The sequence below is a fragment of the Argopecten irradians genome, chromosome 12, assembly GCF_041381155.1.
Source record: "Argopecten irradians isolate NY chromosome 12, Ai_NY, whole genome shotgun sequence".
Lineage (NCBI taxonomy): Eukaryota > Metazoa > Mollusca > Bivalvia > Pectinida > Pectinidae > Argopecten > Argopecten irradians.
In genome coordinates this window covers 34,099,313-34,121,949 of record NC_091145.1, presented here as the reverse complement: position 1 = coordinate 34,121,949, position 22,637 = coordinate 34,099,313, and the positions used below count along the sequence as shown (strand labels likewise).

The 22,637-nt window shown below is 42.0% G+C and overlaps 1 protein-coding gene across 3 annotated transcripts in view; it reads left to right on the top strand.

The window, feature by feature from the left end:
- LOC138304713 (uncharacterized) overlaps positions 1-22,637 on the top strand; it is a 141,320-nt gene that overhangs the window by 93,485 nt on the left and 25,198 nt on the right. For all 3 annotated transcript variants that reach the window (XM_069244951.1, XM_069244950.1, XM_069244952.1), the window contains 22 exons: positions 84-445; positions 690-1,050; positions 1,443-1,742; positions 2,042-8,296; positions 8,536-8,669; positions 9,106-9,283; positions 9,533-9,828; positions 10,251-11,805; positions 12,022-12,765; positions 13,016-13,157; positions 13,801-14,465; positions 14,846-14,952; positions 15,692-15,854; positions 16,490-16,660; positions 17,163-18,929; positions 19,204-19,353; positions 19,801-20,058; positions 20,346-20,480; positions 20,678-20,866; positions 21,351-21,464; positions 21,728-22,019; positions 22,278-22,395. In XM_069244951.1, coding sequence (XP_069101052.1) covers positions 84-445; positions 690-1,050; positions 1,443-1,742; positions 2,042-8,296; positions 8,536-8,669; positions 9,106-9,283; positions 9,533-9,828; positions 10,251-11,805; positions 12,022-12,765; positions 13,016-13,157; positions 13,801-14,465; positions 14,846-14,952; positions 15,692-15,854; positions 16,490-16,660; positions 17,163-18,929; positions 19,204-19,353; positions 19,801-20,058; positions 20,346-20,480; positions 20,678-20,866; positions 21,351-21,464; positions 21,728-22,019; positions 22,278-22,395 — 14,456 coding nt within the window. The remainder of the gene's footprint in view (positions 1-83; positions 446-689; positions 1,051-1,442; positions 1,743-2,041; positions 8,297-8,535; positions 8,670-9,105; positions 9,284-9,532; positions 9,829-10,250; positions 11,806-12,021; positions 12,766-13,015; positions 13,158-13,800; positions 14,466-14,845; positions 14,953-15,691; positions 15,855-16,489; positions 16,661-17,162; positions 18,930-19,203; positions 19,354-19,800; positions 20,059-20,345; positions 20,481-20,677; positions 20,867-21,350; positions 21,465-21,727; positions 22,020-22,277; positions 22,396-22,637) is intronic.

Below are 22,637 nucleotides of genomic sequence, written 5' to 3'. Positions count from 1 at the left end.
GAATTGCTTCAATTTTATTGAAGTTATTTTGTCCAAATTTCATGGTATGATTCGATTATGACATAATATATTTCTGTTTTTAGGACAATTCCGAGGCCATGGAACCATTAGTACATCTGGTGGTTTAGGTCATGAGACTGCTGGAGGAGGCGCTGGTGGCCGTATAGCTACACACTCTGTCGAGTTGAATCAATATCGTGGTCGGTTACTGGCTGTGGGTCAAGGCGGCACCACTACAGGAGATATGGGCGGACCTGGGTCTGTATTCATGGAGGATAAGGTGACAGCCTACACCTACGAGAGTCGACTCTATGTAGATGGTAACGACCTGGCTATCCCTAAACCTCTGGTAGTCTGGGAACGTAATCCAAGAGTTGTCACTAACAACGACAGTATAGACAACAACGCACAACTCAACTTCGATCATCTCATGCTGAACAGAAAGGTTAGTCATATTGATGAATTTTTGGTCCTATGTAGTGAAACATGCTAATATTAGGTACTTTTTCCTCATTTCAAAAGAGTAAAATTGATCTACTTAGAAAAATGTTTCGCAATGACTGTCTTGCATCTAATCTTTATATATAACATTAGAATTCAGATGTATACAATCATAAGAAAAATAATTCCAGCTGCTTAGAGTACCGCCGATAGTTTTCTATGTAACATGTTTAACACTTTTCCAACAGGCAATGCTCCAGATAAATGACCCTACTGGCTCGGGTATAAACTCAATCAACCTCGGCCTCGTCTTGGGAGATATGTCTGGGTTTATACACATGAGGGATAACCAACACTTCTATGTGGAGTATGATAAGTACAGCATCATCCGCTCCATCCCGCCCGCAAACTTCATTGTCGACGAGAAGGGTAACATGTACGCCTCGACAGACTTCCGACTGATTGGTACAGCTCACCCAACCCTCGATTTACTTGGACATCTAGTAGGAGTGATGAATCTGACATTGGAATACAGTCGCAGTATGACAGTAGCAGTCACAGCCAAGAACAGCAGATTCATCAATAACGCTTATGTTGCTCTGCCTAATGGTAAACTACCCTTATTATTTTGATAATGGTTCTACTGTTATTGTCTCACTCATATCATGCTTTAGATTTATAATTAATGTCCACCAGAAGCGATTTTGTTAGTGTAAAATTTTCTTGCTGAATCAGTCTGTATGAAAGTGTTCATATTTACGAGATGCAATTTAATGGAAAAAGCGATTGTACATGTTTAGCTATTTATGTAACTTAAATCTTAAGAGACTTTCTGATTTATATTCATCAATTATAAGTATCAACCATTATAATTAAAAAATGAGTCTGGCAGGAGAAAGTTTACTGTTAAAAATTTTTAGAAAGGGAACTGGTTTGCATATAAAACAGTTTTATTATCTAAAGGTTTGAAGAAATAATACAAATTATGGTTTTTATTACAGGGACTTTGGCCTTTGACTACCTGTCCCTTCAAGCTTTAGCTGAAATCTCCCACAGTAAGGATATCAAACTGGAAGTATCTGATGTTATGATGCGGTATAGTTCTGGTATCTACGGCGACTCCATCACTATAACCGCCGGGAACATGCACCTGGAGGGTGAAGCACGACTAGACACTGGAGGTCGTGGCCTGGTGTGGACCAGTCCGGGTGATGGTGGCGTGGACTCGTCAGGAGCTGGTTTAGGTGGTGGTTATGGAGGCTGTGGAGGCGGTGCTGATACTGTCAACTACACCAACGGAGGTAACCATCAGAAGATTTACAGAAAGGGGATACTTCACAGAGAACAGACTATGTTTGTTTACTGAAATGTAAATTCATTCATTATTAAGGTCATTACTTGGTTGGACCAAAAGAAATATTCTCTGTGATTTCATGATATGAGTCATTGCATAAGTTTTATGAAAGATCTGTTTCAATAGCTTTCTATGCTTGCCAGGTATTAGTAAACAAGACCCAGTTTGCTTACTTAAATAAAGCTTAAGGGATCATTGTTACTCTCCTTCATCTTCCAAATCTCATAGTTCTTATTAACTTTCCAGGTGCAGCCTATGGATCGTACAAGGCACCAGTTCATCATGGTAGTAAAGGTGGAGGCAGTAACGGTGGCCGCGGAGGAGGTGTCATTGACCTAGAAATCACCAGGTCCATCCATTTAGATGGTATCATCACCAGTCAGGGTGGCAATGCCACTGTAGACAGCAGTGGTGGCGGCAGTGGTGGCAGTGTTTACATGAGAGCTGTTAACTTCTCTGGTCACGGCAAAGTCAGCGTTGAGGGAGGTAACGGAAACAACTGGGGATTTGGTGGATCTGGCGGACGTACTTGTGCACACGTTTTCTGGAACCGAGAATACAATGGGGACTATTTGACCTACGGAGGCTATGGAGGCTCACAGCGATCTGATGCTAGTGCTAATGGTGCATCTGGTACTGTTTACTTCACAGGATCCGACCAAGGTCTTACAGGCCGAGAGGTGCTTAACAGTACCAATGGCACTATTGTATATAAGGACGGCTTCCGAAAACTTATCATAGACAACGACAACAGGAATCACCTACTGCCTACAGTCATCATGGCTGAGGGTGGAGTGTCAGCCGAGTTCGAGTTCGATCAGCTCGAAGCCAATAAACATGCAGTGCTTGAATTACAAGGTGCTTCATCAGAACTCATCGTTCATGACTTTGAAGGAGATCAGACTGGTTTAATGTATCTGAAATCACAACAGACTGTTCATGTTGAATATGTGGAATCCACAGCCGGTTATACTGTTGCTCCTGTGAGTTTCAGTGTAGATCCTGGAGCTGAGATTCGTCTGCCTTCCACAGTCATCATGCTGGGTACGAGATCAGAAATGAAAGGTCGTATGACCAATGTCCAGAATCTCACCATAGCAGATGGAGCTAATACCGTGTTCTACTCTACTGCCAGAACTGCTCTGATCGAGGCTGGAAAGTTTGTACATGTGACTACACCTGGAAACATCAGTCTGACAGAGTTTAAGATACAGAGAGGCTCACAGGCCTTCCTTCAGGAAACACAGACCAATCTGGTTATCACCATCACTAAACTGCTGCTCCAGTATGAAGCCCGCATGTGGATGAACACTGGTACAATTGTATCAGATATTGGTGTGATAGAAAGTTTGGCTAAACTTAGTCTGGCTCACGAAGGCTACAAAGCAGAATCAGGACCAGGTAAAGGTAGAACTGTGAGTAACTCTGGCTCAGGGGCTGCTCACGGTGGCCACGGTGGAGCTCCATCCCCAGACACTGGTGGAGATGTCTATGATTCAACAATACAAGCATTGGAGCCAGGAAGCGGTGGAGGAAACGGTCTAGGTACTGGGGGTAGTGGAGGAGGCTACATGGTCTGGAATAATGGTAAAAACCTGTGGATTGATGGTGAGCTATCCATCGCTGGACAGTCTGGATCTGGCAATGGTGCAGGTGGCGGTAGTGGAGGTGGACTTTTTATGAAAACTCTTAACTTTACCGGATATGGTCTAGTCAACGCTGCTGGTGGAAGTGCCTCTGGAACAGGCAATGGTGGCGGTGGGGCCGGTGGGCGAGTTTCCGTTCACATCGACTTTGCCAATAAGTTCACTGGGCTGATAACCACCGGAGGAGGACAAGGGTCAGGGACATATCCAGCAGGGGCTGCAGGTACTGTTTATATCCAGGAAAATAACCGCGGACCACAATACGCAGAGATAAAGTATAATGCTGCAACTCATACAACCACCAAAACTGCAACGCACAAACGTGTGTTGGTGGATAACTTTGACACTGATAAAGCATTGTATGCAAATCATGGCGTTCCTTGGCTCTTTACAATCGTAGAGGAGGACAGACAAGCTGAGTATGTTTATGATGAACTAGAATTGCGAGGTCACTCTAATCTACAGATCGGATATCCTGATCCATCCGTATCACCAAATGTCACTGTCGTTGTGCACCGGCTACATGGAGACAACACTGGTCTGATCAATATTCGTGCAAACCAAATACTATATGTGGAAGTTGTCGAGTCTCTTACTAATGAAACTTATGCTCCATGCAGCTTCAAGTGTGACAATGGATCAGAAACATTGTTCCCAGAATGGACCAATATGTTTGGTTCAAGGTCATTCTTTGCTGGTCTTGTGACCGGGATTGAGAAGTTTATGATACGTAGAGGAGCTGATGTCCTCTTCTACTCCACTGGTCACACCGCTAAGATTGAGAATGGACAATACATCACCATGACTGATCCTGGTAACTACGAGTTCCCTATATTTCATGTCGGCAGATTATCTGAAGCAGAATTCCAGCATATTACAACTTCAATGACCTTAACAAGTGCTGAATTCCTTGTCAAACATCAAGGTCAGTTCTTCATGAACTTCGCCAATATTTACTCAAGCTATGCCCATGTTGAGAGTGAAGCCATACTTTCCTTGGATGAAAGAGGGAATTTAGCTGAGCAGGGTTATGGCAAAGGGACCACGAAGAGTGGCATTGGTTGTGGTGCTGGCCATGGAGGCTGGGGTGGCTGTCCTGCACCAGAGTATGGTGGTGAACCATTCAACTCCGTCTTTTCACCTGGCAATGGAATTGACTTGGCTACTGAAGAATTTTCTGGCAGTGGTGGTGGTAATGGCGGTGGTCAAGGAGGTGCAGGTGGTGGATTCCTATTGTGGGAGGTTGGTGACCTTCTGGAACTTAATGGAGTTTTATCACTCAATGGAGCTAATGGAGTTGGCGGCAATGCTGGTGGTGGCAGCGGTGGTAGCGTGTTGATCAAAACTATGAACATGTCTGGACACGGAGCCATATCTGTAAAGGGTGGCAGCGGCGTCGGCTCTGGCGGTGGAGGCTCTGGTGGACGTATAGGCATTCATTGTAAATGGAGATATCAGTATGGAGGAGCGTTTGATAACTACGGTGGTGATGGCGGAACCTCACAGACACAGGCACACGCTGGTGCTGCAGGAACATCGTATAGGGAGGAGAATCTCCGGGAACTGGAGTATAGACTGAAGAAGTATGACAAAGTGCACAACACTACCTTCATGGAAGTAGACCACAAGTATGTCCACTCTGATAACTTACTCAAATATAGCCCTGCACCAACTCTGCTGATGGCAAATGATACCTACGACTACGAATTCAATGAAATTGACTTGACAGGAAGTTCCAGGATGATGATCTACCATCCGAACATCACTGACAGAAATGTCACTGTAATTGGACACAAATTCCTTGGTGACAAGACAGGCCAGCTGCACACACGATCTAATCAGCATGTGTATGTGGAATTTGTGGAGTCGGTATTAAACAGGACTGAGGCTGTGTGTAGCTTTATCATTGAACAATACAGTGAAATCATCTTCCCTGAGGAGGTCCATGTACAGGGTACAAACAGTACGATAGCGGGAGAGGTGACAGGCGTGCTGGACCTCAGTATAGAGCGTGATGCCTTTATGGAGTTCATGTCCACAGCCAACACTGCCAATATAAAGAATGGGGTGAAAGTCAACATACAAGATCCCAGCTACTTCTCCTTTGGTACAGTCACTGTGAAACAAGGTGGCTTGATGGGTTTCTCTAAGATATCAGACATCATGTATCTGGAGGCAGGAAAGGTGGAGGTTCGTTACCAAGGTGAACTGTATATGAACGACGCTGAATTAGAATCAGGCTTTGCAGAGATAGAGAGTCAGGGAACATTCCATCTAAATGGACATGGTCACACAGCTGAGAACGGTCTAGGAGCTGGACAGACTGTCGGTTCTGTTGGCTGTGGAGCTAGTCATGGTGGTTACGGAGGATGTTCTGATCAGTCTCGTGCTACACATCCTTATGGCTCTGTTTACTCTCCGAATGAGCTTGGCAGCGGTGGAGGCAATGGTCGTGGTACAGGAGGAAATGGTGGAGGTCGATTGGTATGGGATGTGGCTGTTCATTTTGAACTCAACGGCTTGCTTGCTTTACAAGGAAATGATGGCCAGGGATCACATGCTGGTGGCGGTTCAGGTGGTAGTCTCCTCGTAAAAACAACCAACTTTACAGGCCACGGTGAGATCAACGTTGAAGGTGGAAATGGTGTAGGTTCTGGTGCTGGAGCCGCAGGTGGTAGAATAGGCATCCATTGTCAGTACAGATACACTTACGGAGGAAAGTACACCAACAATGGAGGTACTGGGGCAAATGCTGCTGCTGGTGCCCCCGCTGGTACCACATACGTTGAGAACAATATGCGTCCACTGGAATACAGAATACTGAAGTACATGCCTGGTACTAACACCACCTACTTCCAAGTGGATCACAGGTACCTACACATGGACAACATTGGAAACCTTGTCCCTGGTTCTACTCTTGTCATGGAGAATGAAACGATTACGTACGAATTTGATGAGGTGGAAGTGACTGGGGCATCCATTGTACAGATCTATCATCCAGTAAACTCTGAGGTCACTGTGACCATTCACAGAGGCCTTGGGGACAAGACTGGGCAGATCCACATAAGAGAAAACCAAACTGTGCTGATGGAATATGTGGAGTCAGAGTCTAATGTGACAGAGGCTCCAGTCAGCTACTACATCGACCATGGAGCAACAATCATCTTACCAACAGAAGTACACATGCATGGCATTCGTACCAATCTGTCTGGTCTGATGGTAGGAGTACATCATCTGTACATAGAAAGCAACGGAGCCGTGTCTGTGTTCGCTACATCTCAGACGGCACAAATGTCCAGTGGAATCAGAACAGACATCACAACACCAGGAAATTTCTCTCTTCCATCCATGAAGATCAACTCTTATGGTAGTATAGAATTCAGACATATAGTAAATGATTTGTTTAATCTTGATTTTGGAAGAGTGGACCTGAAATATAAAGGCGAACTGTTGATGAACTATGGAACTTTGGTAGCAGGAAATGTGGACATTGAAACCGAGAGTTTGTTGGATCTGAGAGGAAGAGGTCACCCAGCACAGACAGGAACTGGCGCAGCCCCGTCAACCACTTATGGTGGTAGTCACGGTGGTGTCGGCGGTGGGCAATCTGGAAATGCCTACGGCTCTGTCTTCACACCCAAGGAACTGGGAAGTGGAGGTGGAGGAACCTATGGAGGATCAGGTGGTGGGTTTATCAACTTCAAGATCGGAAGTCAGCTCCATGTTGACGGGGATGTGAAAGCAAATGGTGACTCAGCCACTACTGGACACTCTGGTGGTGGCAGTGGAGGTTCTATCATGGTAGAGGCCTACAATGTCTCTGGTCATGGCTTGTTTGACGCCAGTGGTGGTAATGGCTATGCATCTGGATGTGGCGGAGCCGGTGGACGTATAGCTATGCTTGTTGATGCAGTCAATCTGTATGGTGGTCTGTACAGTGCCATGGGAGGAAGTCGTGGTTCAAGTTCCTCCAATGTAGCTTGTGATGGAGGCCCTGGTACCATTTACAAGTACGAGTCAAGCCGAGGACCTACGTACAGGGAGCTGAAGTATAACCCACGTCTCAATACCACAGGCCTACAGCCAGAGCATTCCAAACTGACTGTCGACAATGCTAATCTGCTGACAGAACAACCAGCAATGGTGATGGAAAATTCCGCTGTATACTACGAGTTTGATGAAGTCCAGGTGGAGGGACACTCCTATGTACACTTCTACCATCCAGCTAATGCAGACAATGTCACAGTGATCATTAAGGAGCTGACTGGTAACAAACACGGCTTTGTCAGAGTTCAGAGTCGACAACAAGTCTTGGTGGATTTTGTTGCCTCCACTCACACCTATTTGGATGCCCCATGTGGCTTCCATGTGGATCCATACGGTGAACTTGTTTTACCTACAGAAGTCTTCCTGACAACAGAGAAGGTCATTATTGGAGGTACATTGATAGGTGTGGAAAAACTCACAATAGAGAGAAATGCTGAGCTGCTCCTACAAAATGACGCCCACACGCAGGATATAAGCTCCCTACATCTGTCCTACCTCAACACTCACGGTCGAGGCTCCTACACTCCAGGCGACATCTCATTCGGAACTCTCAATGTCAACAATCTCGGTAAACTTACTGTATTCCTGGATCCATTGTTTCCAGAGATCGCTACAGGAGGCCTAACTGTCAAAAATGGAGGAACTGTTTCCTTGGAAACCCTACGTGTGATGTTGAACAGCACCAATCTGATGGTAGAGGATAATGGTCTGATCACTGGAAGTGGTTTTGGTTATGCCAAAAATACTGGAACAGGAGCAGGAAGTCAGGGCAGTTACGATGCTTCAGGAGGAGGCCATGCCAGCACAGGTGAAGTAGTGATAATTTGTTTAGGTATTTTCAGTTCTATAGAAACCAAATAGTGTAACTGTTGATGATTTTGCATGAAATAATGTCATTGAAAAATTGCTGTCAACAACTTAAAGTCTAAATACTGGGAACCAATAAAAGGTCATTTGAAACGACAGCTCTGTGGAGCTCAGTAATACTTTCCCTAGAAATGTTTTTCTTTGAGTTGAAATTAATATAATTTTGATTTCTGACACCAGGTGGTATCAGTGCATCCAGTGCAGCAGGTGGCAGTTACTATGGTGAGGAGACGACAACTACCGACCCAGGAAGTGGAGGTGGTGGTAGCTCGGGAACCGCTGGTGGTAGCCACATCTCAATCAATGTGGGACAGGTATGTATGAGTAACAGAGATCAGAATTGGAATCAGTATTTAGAGATACATGTATTTTATCCATAAATACTTAAATTTGATTTTGGCAATAATTGTATTCAACCATCTGATGCATCAACTGCTTAGATGCTGATAGTGACAGTGCATATGACACTTCAGTCATTGAAAAACGCATATTAAAAATCATTGATTGTGTGTGTAATGAGGATATTTGCAGATATCACACTTCAACATGTATCATTCAGAAATATTAATGTGAAAGATTGTGAACTTACATTCCAGTTATGACCCTACTGATAGTTGTGTTATAGCATTTTTCGCTTCAAATTTTGCACTTAGATACAAATGTATTTGTACTAAAATATGATTTCACTTTGTGGATGTCGCAGATTATCATTATGGTGCATTATTTTTACTGTTTTGCTTGTATTTACAGGACTTAAACGTTGAAGGAACAATCGAAAGTAATGGTTTAGATGGTACAAGTACGACATATTCTGGTGCTGGAGCTGGGGGCAGCATCCGCATCACCTCAAACAAACTACAGGGATACGGTACCATCTCAGTCAATGGAGGCAAATCCTACCGTGGCTACTACTCCTACTCCTACTATCGTAAGTAAATAAGAGCTGGTGGTTACATATCTGGTCACCACTACTGTTATTTGTATCAAAAATAGCACATGAAAAGTTAATAGAGATTCCAGAAAGAATAGTTAATCAATGGTATGAAAGCACATCAAATCAAATAATTCTGCAACAAAATTGTTTTGTTTGAATAACAATCATTTGAATGGGATAGTCATGATACAATTTGTAAGGGAAAAAATGTAAAATATATTGATACATTTCACTTTTATTCAGAAAATGGTGCTGGATCTGGTGGAAGGATTGCTATTAATCTGAATGAGGTGCCAAACTTCCGCGGAACGTTGGTGGCACAAGGTGGCCTTGCAAGCAATGGCGGCTCCTCAAACCAGCATGGTGGACCAGGAACTGTGTTTATCAAATCTACCATCGGTGATACGGTATCCCGGTATCTCTGGATAGATAACCTGGACCGAGGGACACTTCTGTCCTGTTCCTTCCCGACCTACATCAACTCAACCGTCCTACATACTCTGTACCTACAGAACAGAGCTTGTGCTCGACTCATACAGGTAACATGGGATCTACTTACAACGTTTATTATAGAGATATAAAAAATTACAGTAAATGTACATATTTTATCACTAGTCTTATCTTTTTTGGCTTCTTTTTAATGTTCTAAGCTATGATTGTGATAATTTGTATAAAACATTTCATTGACCAAGATATGTCAGTCAATTTGTAGTTTCACTAAAGGCATGTTTCTATAATTCTTGAATAATTTGTAATGCTTAGAAATTAATCATTGATTTATTTTGACAGCTTAGATGACATGTACATGTATAGAATTAAAAAGTGAATAACTAACTAATGTAATAAAGGGAAATATTAAAGTAATTCACTTGACTTTGAAATCAAAATGTATTATAAATGTTTCAATTTAAATAAGTTACTCTGAAAAATCAAAATGTATAGCAAACAACTTGTGTTTCAGTCGAAGGTGCTGATCAGTTACCTATATGGTGGATCTGGTTTACTCTACCTGGAAAATGAAGTGGAAATGAACCAAGAAGAGCGTGCCCACTTGAGAGCCAATTTACATATTGTTGCTGGGTCCAAGGCTATCATGCCTCCGACTCTGTTTGTGGAGGAGACAATGACAGCGGAGGGCGGACTGATCGGTGTGGAACACCTATTCACACGAGGAACATCCAACATCATGAAGACTGGCTTCAGCATCTGTTCTAATACCATCACACTTAACTCAGAGTTCAACTTCTACACAGTCACTGTGATGGATGGTGGTCTCCTCAAACTGACAGATGACGACCTGACAACAGCCTCTGGACTGTCCTTCAGAGCCTTCCATATCCATCTCGAGGCTTCGGCCCAGGTGGAGGTCGAAGGCGGCGTGGAATTTATCGCTGGTGTATTTGACATGGAAAAAGATTCTACCTTGAGTGGAAATGAGCTTGGACATGCTGCTGGTGCTGGTCCTGGGTATGGCAGGAGTTGTGGTCCAGGTACAGGTGCTGGCCACGGTGGCCTCGGTGGCAGTGCTTCATGTGGATGTTCTTGTGGATCGTGTATACGAGGATCATCCTACAGTAGTACCTGTACACCATGGCTTGCAGGAAGTGGTGGAGGTGGCTCCGGTGGTGCTGGTGGTGCAGCAATACGAATCATTGCAAGTCATGCAGCTTTCATTGAAGGTGCTATCACCAGTAATGGTGGATCAGGGACCGATGCCGCTGGTGGTGGTAGTGGTGGATCTGTCTGGCTGGACAGTAATGTCATAGAAGGCTGGGGCTCTATTGATGCTGATGGTGGGTCCGCAGGGTCCAACTGTCACTCCACCTACTGGCATGGTGGCTGTAGCTGTTACTATAGAGGAGGTGGTGGTGCTGGAGGGCGAATCAGGACTGTCACAGGCAATTACACCCAAAAGGTTCTCTACTACAACCGCGACCCTGGAGCAGGATCTGGTGGCGGAGGCTCTGGAGGAGTTGGCACACTTTGTAATTACCATGACGATCAGTGCAGTGGACATGGCAACAGCTCAATGGGAATTTGTACATGTGATGCAGGTTACTATGGCAACGACTGCCAGTACAGCTGTGAGTGTGGATCTCATGGGGCATGTAATAGTGATGGTACCTGTGTGTGTGATCCTGGCTACATTGGCTTCCATTGTGAGAATACTTGTGACGACAATACCACGTGTAGTGCTCAAGGACACTGTACAACCTGTGGGTCTTGTCTCTGTAACGCCTGTTACCATGGAAGCGACTGTTCGTCTCTATGTAGCGGCCATGGCACCTGTGATGCAGATGTCTGTTCATGTGACGCCTGCCACCTTGGAGAATACTGCGAGTCTGAGTGTAACGGACACGGAAACTGTAACGGAACTGCATGTATCTGTGATTCAGGGTGGTACGGAGCCAAATGTACCATCAAATCATGTGGCGGTCTTAACAACATACCCTGCTCTGGACACGGTACCTGTCACGCTGCCAGTCAGACCTGCTTCTGTGATCCAGGATGGGAAGGTATTGTGATTTGTTTTACTTATACAGAGCTCATAATTCTGATTATACTGAACTTACAAAGAATGAAAATTAATATAATGTTTGTGAATACTTATTTAACAAAGAACTTTTCTATCACATCACATAATTATGATAGCATCAGGTATGAAAGTCTGCATGTTTTAAAATCCAATTTACAAAAAAATAAAACATTAAAGTTCATGTTTGTGTTTTCAGGATCTGAATGTGAGAACCCTGACTGCCCTGGTGACATCAACTGTAATGGTAGAGGTTTGTGTAACACTGCGTATGAACCGCCACGATGTACAGACTGTGACGTCGGGTGGATGGGACCAGCCTGTGATGACCCCTGTATCCACGGTACTCCCAACGCTGATAACACTAACTGTACCTGTAACAGCACCTGTTATCATGGCGTCGGCTGTAACATCCAGTGTTCTGAACATGGAACATGTGACAGCAATTTTGATTGCTTCTGCGATCCGTTCGGAGGTTGGTGGGGCACCTTGTGTGAAATACCAGGCTGTCCAAGACATCCTGTCACCTATGAGGAGTGCAGTAACCATGGTACATGTAACAGCTTCGACCATATCTGTGAATGTGATGCGGCCTGGAAAGGTGCCGCCTGTCATATAGCCGACTGTCAAGGAGAACCTGATTGTCAGGGACGCGGACATTGTGACGACACGCTGAACACCCCGAGATGTATCAACTGTACAGGGCCGTGGATGGGTGTGGGTTGTGATGAGCCCTGTGTTAACGGTACTGAGACACCATTGAACTCAGGTACATGTGAATGTGACCCTGGATTTGCTGGTGTTGGCTGTGACTCGGAGTGTTCAGGTAACGGTGTGATTGTGGGAGGAGCCTGTGAATGTGACTATGTTACTGGCTGGAAGGGACCACTGTGTGATATCCCTGGCTGTCCAGGACTGTTCAACCTCGACTGCTCCAACAGGGGTAAGCTTCTTGTTTTAGTGAGGAACTAATTAAGTAGAATGAAACAAAGTTCTCTTTTGAAGTAAGAAATCAATAACTTGACAAATTTTTAAAAAATAATGTCGTTTCCTGTAAAAGCTAATGATATGATATTAAAAACCTTTTTCAATAGATCTTTACTTTTTGTCTCATATAGTGAAAATGTGGTTTGAATGTGTAGATTATTTTTAAGATGTATGACTGATATTGTTATTAATATGGTTGTTATTAGGAACCTGTAACAATGCTCTACACCTGTGTGATTGTAAACCTGGCTGGATGAACATTGGTTGTGAGGACGCTGACTGTCCAGGGACGCCCGACTGTAACGGACATGGATCCTGTAACTCCACTGTAGACCCACCTGAATGCATGTAAGTGTATCTGTTTCTATTACACTGTGTTCAAATGATGTGTTAAATGTCATTATTAGGGACTATATAGTAATAACATTTCTGTCAGTTTACAATTGGTTTCTAAAGGCATGTCCTTACATGACCCTGGCTGTTAATAGGAAGTTAAACTAATAAAACCAAACAAAAACAAAACTTAGTTTCTCAAAAACGAATAGGCCTATTGTACATTGAAAAATGTTATAGTATGTAGATTTGCATGTAAAGTTGAATTATTTCCTGAGAATTTCAAGATAGCCACCATTAAAGGAAATCAGCAAATTTGAAATCATCTGATTTCAGTGAAAATGGCAGTAATTTTTGGAGACATGGATGATTTAGATTACCGTATTCGACCCAATAAGCGCCCATTGCACTTGAAAAATTGAAAAAAATGAAAAGGTGCTAATAAGACAAAATTATTGCAAATCTATACAGTTGAGTGTAGTTTGGGTCTTTATTTATACCTGGACAATTGAAATTGAGGCCTCAAAAAGGGGGATGGGCGCTTATAGGGACATGGGCGCTTATTGGGTCGAATACGGTATTCCGAATTATTCTTGTTCATTGCAAGATGTTAAATACTTCAGATTGTACTGTATACTGACTATATCTATCTGACCAGGTGTACAAGCCCATACTTTGGAGCTGACTGTGGTCTGCTCTGTGACCATGGCACCATCTACCCTACCTATAGTGATAACTGTACATGTGATCCTGGCTGGGTAGGAATCGAGTGCGATGCTGAATGCTCCTTACACGGAACCTTCAACGGTACAATGTGTAACTGTGACGTGAACTGGCGTGGCGTGGTATGCGAGATGCCAGGATGTCCCGGTATCGGTGAGGACTGCACAGGACATGGTGACTGTAACACTGCCACTCACATCTGTACGTGTAACGCGGGCTGGACCGGATCTGGATGTGAGGTTCCTGACTGCCCTGGGAGTCCCGACTGTATGGGCCGTGGAACATGTGACACCAGCTTTGAGCCACCAAAGTGTATGAACTGTGAAATAGGATGGATGGGGCCAGCATGTGACGATCCTTGTGTAAATGGTACACAGAATCCACCCAATAGTGGTTTCTGTGAGTGCGACCCGTGTTACTTTGGTAAAGGTTGTAACAGCGAATGTGCAGGCAATGGTCAGTGTGTGTCTGGGGTGTGTGATTGTGACACAAGCTGGCGAGGTTCACTGTGTGAAGTGCCAGGATGTCCCGGGGATAAATACGACTGCTCACAACACGGAGAATGTAACAGTGCTAATCACGAGTGTACCTGCTTCCCAGGTTAGTTATTATTGGAATTAAACAATATTGTAGTTATTTGTAAAGCACTTCATTTTACCTATAATTTAAGACAACTTGGTATTGAATTGAACTATTTAATCTACTCTATTATTCAAATTTGATTATTAAGCAAATTATTCATTACCAGTGAACTTCTTCCATAATTTTAATTTTGATTAAAAGAGCAAATGATTTTAATTCTATATTGATATTGTATATTTCAGTTTTCTAATCAACATTTTCTCCTTTATATAACTATATAACCACATACACAGTGCATATCGATGATCAGTAAAACAAAAGGTTAGATATTTAGCTAGAAATTTTTGAAATTCATAACTTTGCCAAATATATTAACCAACATCTACATTCCGTTTCAGGATGGACCGGGCTAGCCTGTGACGAGGCTGATTGTCCTAACAACTGTACACAGAATGGAATCTGTAATACCACAGATGTAGTTGTACCAGAGTGTGTCTGCTATGAGGTAACGTCCTAAGCCAAATCTTTGTGTTTTTGATGAACATTGATCTATTGTGGTTCTTTTGACTTATATTGTATCAAATATTCGTAATTCACTAATGATTTCTGTAAACTTAATTATTTTCACCTCGACTTAATTTCGCAAGTTTTGGCCAACAACATTTCCTGCGGATATGATTTTGTGACTTGCTGGTGAAATGCTCAACTGTACTTGTTAGGCAAATGTTATTGTAAACATATATTTTGGCGAATTCTATTCATCTTTGAAATGCACAAAAATAAATTACACATGAAAATAAGTCTGTTTACAGTGTCAGTGATACATAGTTAACCTGTAAATGTAACATGTTCCCACCGCTGACAAATGGTAATTTTTCACTATCAAAAACAGGAGCAGCGATTTAGTTTTTTTTTTCAGTTACAAAAGTTACTTACTTTACACCATTACCACCATTGAAAAGTTTGAGCTTCTAATTTTACTTCAAGTTAAAAATATGAAAAATAATTAATTGCATCCCGAAAAAATTCCGTGGCACTATATCTTATATGGAATGAAGTAATGATTGCGCATGCACCAAAGGCGAAATAAATTATTTTATGTTATTTTTTGTGTTAATTAGGCATATATATACACGATTAAACACCAATTATTGTTCAAATGATGAATATCATATATGCTCTGTTTACAGTGTCAGTGATACATAGTTAACCTGTAAATGTAACATGTTACTCTGTTTTCCTAGGATTGGATGACATTTGACTGTAGTAAGCCGTGTGTCCATGGTAACAAGACTGACAACATCCGCTGTGACTGCGATCCTTGCTACACAGGAGCTGGCTGTGATCTAGAATGTTCTGGAAAAGGAACCTGTGACAATGGAACATGTAACTGTACTAGGTTACCAGGTAAGGAAGCCACGCTATTATTTTAAGGGGGATAACTCTTTTATAATTAGTTTTCTTAGTATAAAAGTCTGGAATGATAATTGAATTCAGGCAAGTAAAGTGTCAATTTGAAGATAAAATTGATGCTGGTAATGTTACTTAATATCATGCTTCAAATCATTTTAACTGTGGAGCAACTGTTCAATATAGATCCAATCTATATTCGCCAATTATTGCCTTTAATTTCTCAAGATAGAATGAAATATATTTGTATGGTTCCTAGTTGCATAATCGTACAGAGAGAAGTATTAATTTGTTTTCATTTTATTCTTGGAGAGAGTATTTTGGTGTTATAAGTGACATGCTATTATTTGATGTCTATCTATTAATAAGCTATTCATAATTCTTATGAATTTAACCATTTAAGAACAAGAAAACTTAAATTTAACTTATTTTAAATTTTCACAGTCTGACTTTCAGGGTATATATAACATTCAATAGTTTCTCAATATTTTGTGGATATTTTTTTCAAGATCATAGCCATATCCCACTAAATTGTGAAAATATGACCCCAAAAAACTTGCTATATGGTATATGGTTGCAGCCATTATAAATGGATGAGAAGAGTTTAGATATTTTATCTTCCTTGTTTCCAGGAAATGCCTATGTGGGTAGTCTATGTGAGGAGAAGGGATGTCCCGGTGCTGACGGTGCCTGTAACCAACACGGTAGCTGTAACTCTGTCTTACAGGAGTGTACCTGTTTCCCTGGTTACAAAGGATACGACTGTTCAGAGCCTAGCTGTCCTGGCACTCCAGAATGCTCAGGTAACAGATCGACAAAACATGGCCTTAACTTTTGATCAAAAGTTTTGATAACGGACCATGAAAGTCTGTTGTATTCTTTCTTTGAATCCCATCAAACCATGTTTGTGTATCTTACTCTAACCACTTAATTTTTGTATGATAAATTATACAATATTTCATATTTTTGCATTATATATTTCAACACGTATTTGTGAATACATAAATTTGTGATTGTGGGCTTTCTGACAATCATTCATTCCTATATATTTTTGATACAGTTATTAGCAAAACATTTCAATTCACACTTGAGCCCTCTCACAAAATTACCAAAATATTTGTATCAAGTGAATATAAAGTGGGTTACAATATGTTAATTGTCTCACACATAAGTTGCTATAAAATGTATCATTGTTCTCAATAATTCTAGATTTTATCATATGTTACTATTGCAGTTTTCTTTTTAGACCTTACAATCTAGATGAGAAGTCTTTGTATATTTAGATATTTGTATTTGTTATTACAGGTAAAGGTACCTGTGTTGCTGGCACCTGTATGTGTGATTCGGACCGGATAGGTGACTACTGTCAACTTCCGTGTTATAACGGCACAAACATCAATGGAGAGTGTGTTTGTAACAAGACCTGTATTAACGGTCCATTCTGTCACCTAGAATGCTCAGGAAATGGACTGTGTGACACAAACGGTGAATGCGTATGCGACTTTTTTGCCGGCTTCAAGGGAGATACATGTGAGAAGCCAGGCTGTCCTGGATGGCCCGAGAATTGTATGGGACATGGTACGTGTAACGAGGTGACTGGCGAGTGTCAATGCGACCCTAACTGGAAACAGCCGGCCTGTGCTATACCCGAGTGTCCGAACGACTGTAATAACGACCCTGACGCCCAGTGTCTGGAGCCACCGGGTGGAGGGGTACCGCGCTGCTTTAACTGTTCCTCCAACAAAATGGGAGATGCCTGTGAGTATGACTGTTTCAATGGAGTGGGTGTTCGGGATGCCAATGGTAACTGGGAATGTCTGTGTGACCCTTGCTACAGTGGTACAACATGTAACTTGTTATGTAACGGCCAGGGTTCCTGCTCTAATGGAACATGTGACTGTGGATTTGATGGCTATAGGGGAAGTCTGTGTGATACCTACGGTTGCCCAGGTTATGATGTAGATTGCAGCGGACATGGAATCTGTGGAGGTTCTCACAGCTGTATATGTGATGCGGGATGGACTGGTATTGGCTGTCATATAGGGGCCTGTTCCAACAACTGTACAGGAAACGGAGTCTGTATTGATACCCTAACTCTGACAACACCTTACTGCTCCTGTGATGCCAGTTACTTTGGTTCAGCTTGCGAGTACATCTGTACAAACGGATCAATGGCCAACGGTACCTGTGTCTGTGACCCTTGCTTTGATGGACTAGAGTGTGAAAGAGAATGCTCTAACCGAGGCACATGTAACAACGGTGTCTGTGAGTGTGTGAGTAGCCGAGGCACCCTCTGTGAGACCAATGGCTGTCCTGGCCTGTACAATTTGGATTGTTCAGGTCACGGTTCATGTAACACCGCTACAAGTTCCTGCAGCTGTAACACCGGGTGGATTGGCACTGACTGTGCTACTCCTGACTGTCCCTCAGATTGTAATAACCGTGGTCACTGTAACACGACCTATACCGTGCCAATTTGTACGGACTGTGAGAAGGGCTGGATGGGAAGTGCCTGTGACATACCCTGTAATGGTACCCAGTCTCCAATGGACAGCGGCATCTGTGTTTGTGACAGCAACTGTCAGCACGGTACGAGCTGTGAGATGACGTGCAGCAATGTCGGAAGCTGTGTAAATGAGACCTGTGTTTGTACCGACGCGACCGGATACAGTACGGGAGCCTGGGGCACCTACTGTGAGGAAGTGGACTGTCCGGGACGATATCAACCCTGCAGTGGTAATGAACTGTTCTGCGTGAAGACTTTACCCACACCGATGTGTATCTGTAGAGCTGGATTCTTTGGCCTTGGCTGCCAGAACGTTGACTGTCCGGGCCAGCCAGACTGTAGTAACCAGGGTGTGTGTCAGAACGACGCGACCTGTCTCTGTAACAACCTGACCATGGGACTACAGTGTGAGTTACCGTGTGAGATGGGCTCTCCTATACTGACTGGTAGTACGTACAGCTGTGACTGTGACGACTGTATATCAGGAACAGGATGTGACAGTGTATGCAATGGCCATGGAACGTGTAACGGAAACGGCACATGTGTCTGTGATTCAGCATGGTGGGGTAGGTTTTCTTACTTTGACTTGATAATTAAGTTTTAAGAAATTCCCTGAGAGTATTCTGTTCAGTAAGTTTAATTGTGATTCTTCAGATTGTATTCATACAATAGTGTAAAAGATGCATACAACAATAATCTTCGAAAACATTATTTGTTAAATACAAAATACAATCCCAATTGAGTAATGTTACATAGGTAAATGATGTAAAACATAGTTTGGTTAGATACTAAGACTATATTCTGACACATCTAAACTTATAATATATGTTGACTTTACAGGCGCGCTGTGTACAGACCCCGGCTGTCCTGGTGTTGGTTCGAGCTGTTCCGGACATGGTAACTGTCTGGCCGGTTCCTGTTCTTGTGACCAGTACTACAAGGGGGCGGGCTGCGAGGAGGTGTACTGTACAGACGACTGTAACAATCGAGGTAACACACATATATTGAATTCTCCTTTCCTTCTATTTATACTTCAAAATTGTTATCTATCTAACTATAAATTCTTTTCATAAATGAAAAAATGACCATTTAAATTGCTTATTTGACCATTAAATTTAATTCCTATTGTAATTTAGATGTACATATATAAACCAGAAGGAATAGGGAAAAATACTTCTTTTATTAATGTACTTTATATACTAATGTACTTATGCCATTATGAAGGAGGGAAGGAGCAATGAAAGCATGTGAACAGGGGTTATCATCTCAAACAAAGCAGTATTTCAATATGCAAGTTCTAGTGAAGTGGATCCCCACCATATTACCTGTTGTTTTAACCTGTCATCACCAGCTTTAATAAATGTCTAAAACAGTATGAATACGTCATTTAATAATACATATAGAAATAACATGACCAATGCTTTAATTGTTGATCAGGTACTTGTGACTACACCAACTACTGGCCACCCAAGTGTATCAACTGTAATGACTCCATTGGACCTAAGTGTGAGAAGGACTGTATCCATGGTACAGAGTTGTCTCCCTTCAGCACCGTTTGTGTGTGTGACAGTTGTTATAGTGGCTTTGACTGTTCCATCCAGTGCTCTAACCAGGGTCTGTGTAACGCCACCTCAAACAGCTGCGACTGTGAACCAGGCTTCAAGGGCAGTATCTGTGCTGACCTTGACTGTCCAGGTAAGGTCAAACAGATTTTCCTATTTTAGAGATATCTACCTTGTGTTAAGATATTGATTGTAACATTATTATTTTGTGAGCAATGTTGTCTGCTCAATGTTGGAGACAATACCTGTGATATAGACTGTATCTGAATTTTCAATTTCCTCAATTAAAACTTAAGATGTCTAACATGGTACATTAACAATATAAATGTGTGATATCTTTTTGATTAATTAGATGATTATTGATATTGAGAATATTAAAGCATGAAGAATCTGATATTGATGTGCTTGCTCTGTTTTCAGGAGAACCAGACTGCAGTAACTATGGTACATGCATGAGGAGTAACAACCAGTCTATCTGTTCCTGTAATGCTGGCTTCTTTGGGGCTGACTGTTCTGACTTCATCTGTCCTGGAACTCCAACTTGTAGTGGAAATGGTAAGCTAGTATTGGTGTCTCAACAATATATTGATGTTTACTCTCTTATATGTGAAGGTAACATTATACATTGTGAATGTTATTAAATACATGTATTACAGTTTTGTTTTTCCTTAAATCTTGTATATCCTTCAATTGTTATTTCGTTATATTGAATTATGCTGTTTTGATTTTAAGCTTATATCTTATTCTTACAGGTGCATGTATTCTGGCCACTGGATCAGTGGCGCCATCTTGTGACTGTTACCATGGTTTTGGCAGTCTAGACTGCTCTTCGTGTCTGACACATTTTGCTGCACCTAATTGTGATGTATGCGAGTCTGATTACATCGGCTACAACACAACCTGTGGAACTCTATGTAAACATGGCTACGCCACTCAGCTCGGTACGTAACATTGTGACAATATGGGGCCACAGTGGCCGAGTGTTTAAGATGTCTCAATATATTACCACATTCCATCCACCTCTGTGTGGCAAGTTCGAATCCAAAGTAGGGCAGTTGCCAGGTACTGACCGCTGGTTGATGGTTTTTCTCCAGTTTTCCTATACCAACAAACCTGGCACGTCCTTACATGACCTTGGCTGTTAATAGGACGTTAAACTGATGAAACCCAAACCCACATTATGTCAGGATGTCTTAGGGTTTATTAGTGTTATGTTGTACCAGGAAAGATATAGTGATTTGCAGATTGACTTGAAATAATAATCTATCGTCAGACAGTTAATAAGTTTTCTTTCATATAAATATCTTTTGAAACTTCAGATCCTAGTTTTAAAAATTTCTTGAAATTCATTTTCCAAACTGATGTGCAATATGCTACACTATTACCACATGTGTTTTAATCATTACAATGCCAATTGTTTTGTAGGTGGAGATGTATGTGAATGTTACGACGATGACGTCAATGGACATTGGACTGGTCAAGCATGTGATGTGTGTCAGGACGGATGGGCACTTCCATCATGTACCAGCTGTTCTCTTAGTAAGTGTTACACCATCAGATCATCGTCATAGTGACATTGTTATAGTGACATCATTCCTATGATTTTATGAAATTCCACTTAGCTGAAAACAATTTTTATTGCTCAAATCAACGACATAAAAACATAATTGAGGCTTATTATTGTGGTGATAATAAATGCAGAGTCTTTAAATTTTCATAGGTAGGTATAATTGACGTGTGTTCAATCAATAGCATTACTATTCTGAAAAGGTTTTGGAATTATGACTATTTTTGTTTTGTAGACTATGTCGGACCTGGTCACTGTAGTATAACCTGTGTCACTGGCCAGGGTGTCTACGCAGATAAGTACGACGGTACCAATATCACTGCTGGAGTTGAACCGGTCTTCAACTGTTATACACTGGAGAGTAACGGACAGAAGACTGCCTGGTTTGGTTACGTTAATCCTAACATGCACAATGTGTACATTACATCAGATACAGAAAACTACCTTATGAAGTCAGATTTGACCAAATACCAGCCACTGACCATGTTCAAGGCTAATACTGTGGCCGATTATGTCTATTCTGAAGGGTAAATAACTGTTGTTTATTATTTTCATCTTTTCCACTTGTTCAAAATTGTTTAGCTGAAAAAATGATAATTTGTTAAAAACCTCATAATATCTCCAATTCTTGTTATTGATCTTCTTGAAAATCTTTTCAAAACAGAACATATTTGCTAATTTTAGACATTATCTGTTTTTCTGGTTATGTAGAATTTTTTTCTGATACATAAGTTTGGTCCAGATTTATCTGTTATTTCTTCTATGACTTCTTCTTTCCCTGACAGACCTTTCAATGCCTCTGATGTTCTAACTTGGACTCTAAGGACAACTCAGGCGAACTCTGATGTCAGTTTGAGTGTGCCCCTGGCTACAGCCACACAGTGCTCATTCACGCCATCACAGGTAATTGTCGGATTTGTATGCTGTTAATACCCAATTATAATGTAGTTCTCTCCCTTTCCTCATAGATCCAAATACTCCTATTAGTCATTTGCCTTATTGAATTATCTTTGAAATATGAATGTATAAGAGTTTTGCTTGCTGCATTTTTAGCTCACCTGGCCCGAAGGGCCGGTGAGCTTATGTCATGGCGTGGCGTCTGTCGTCTGTCCGTCGTCCGTCCGTCCGTCAACATTTCCTTTAAA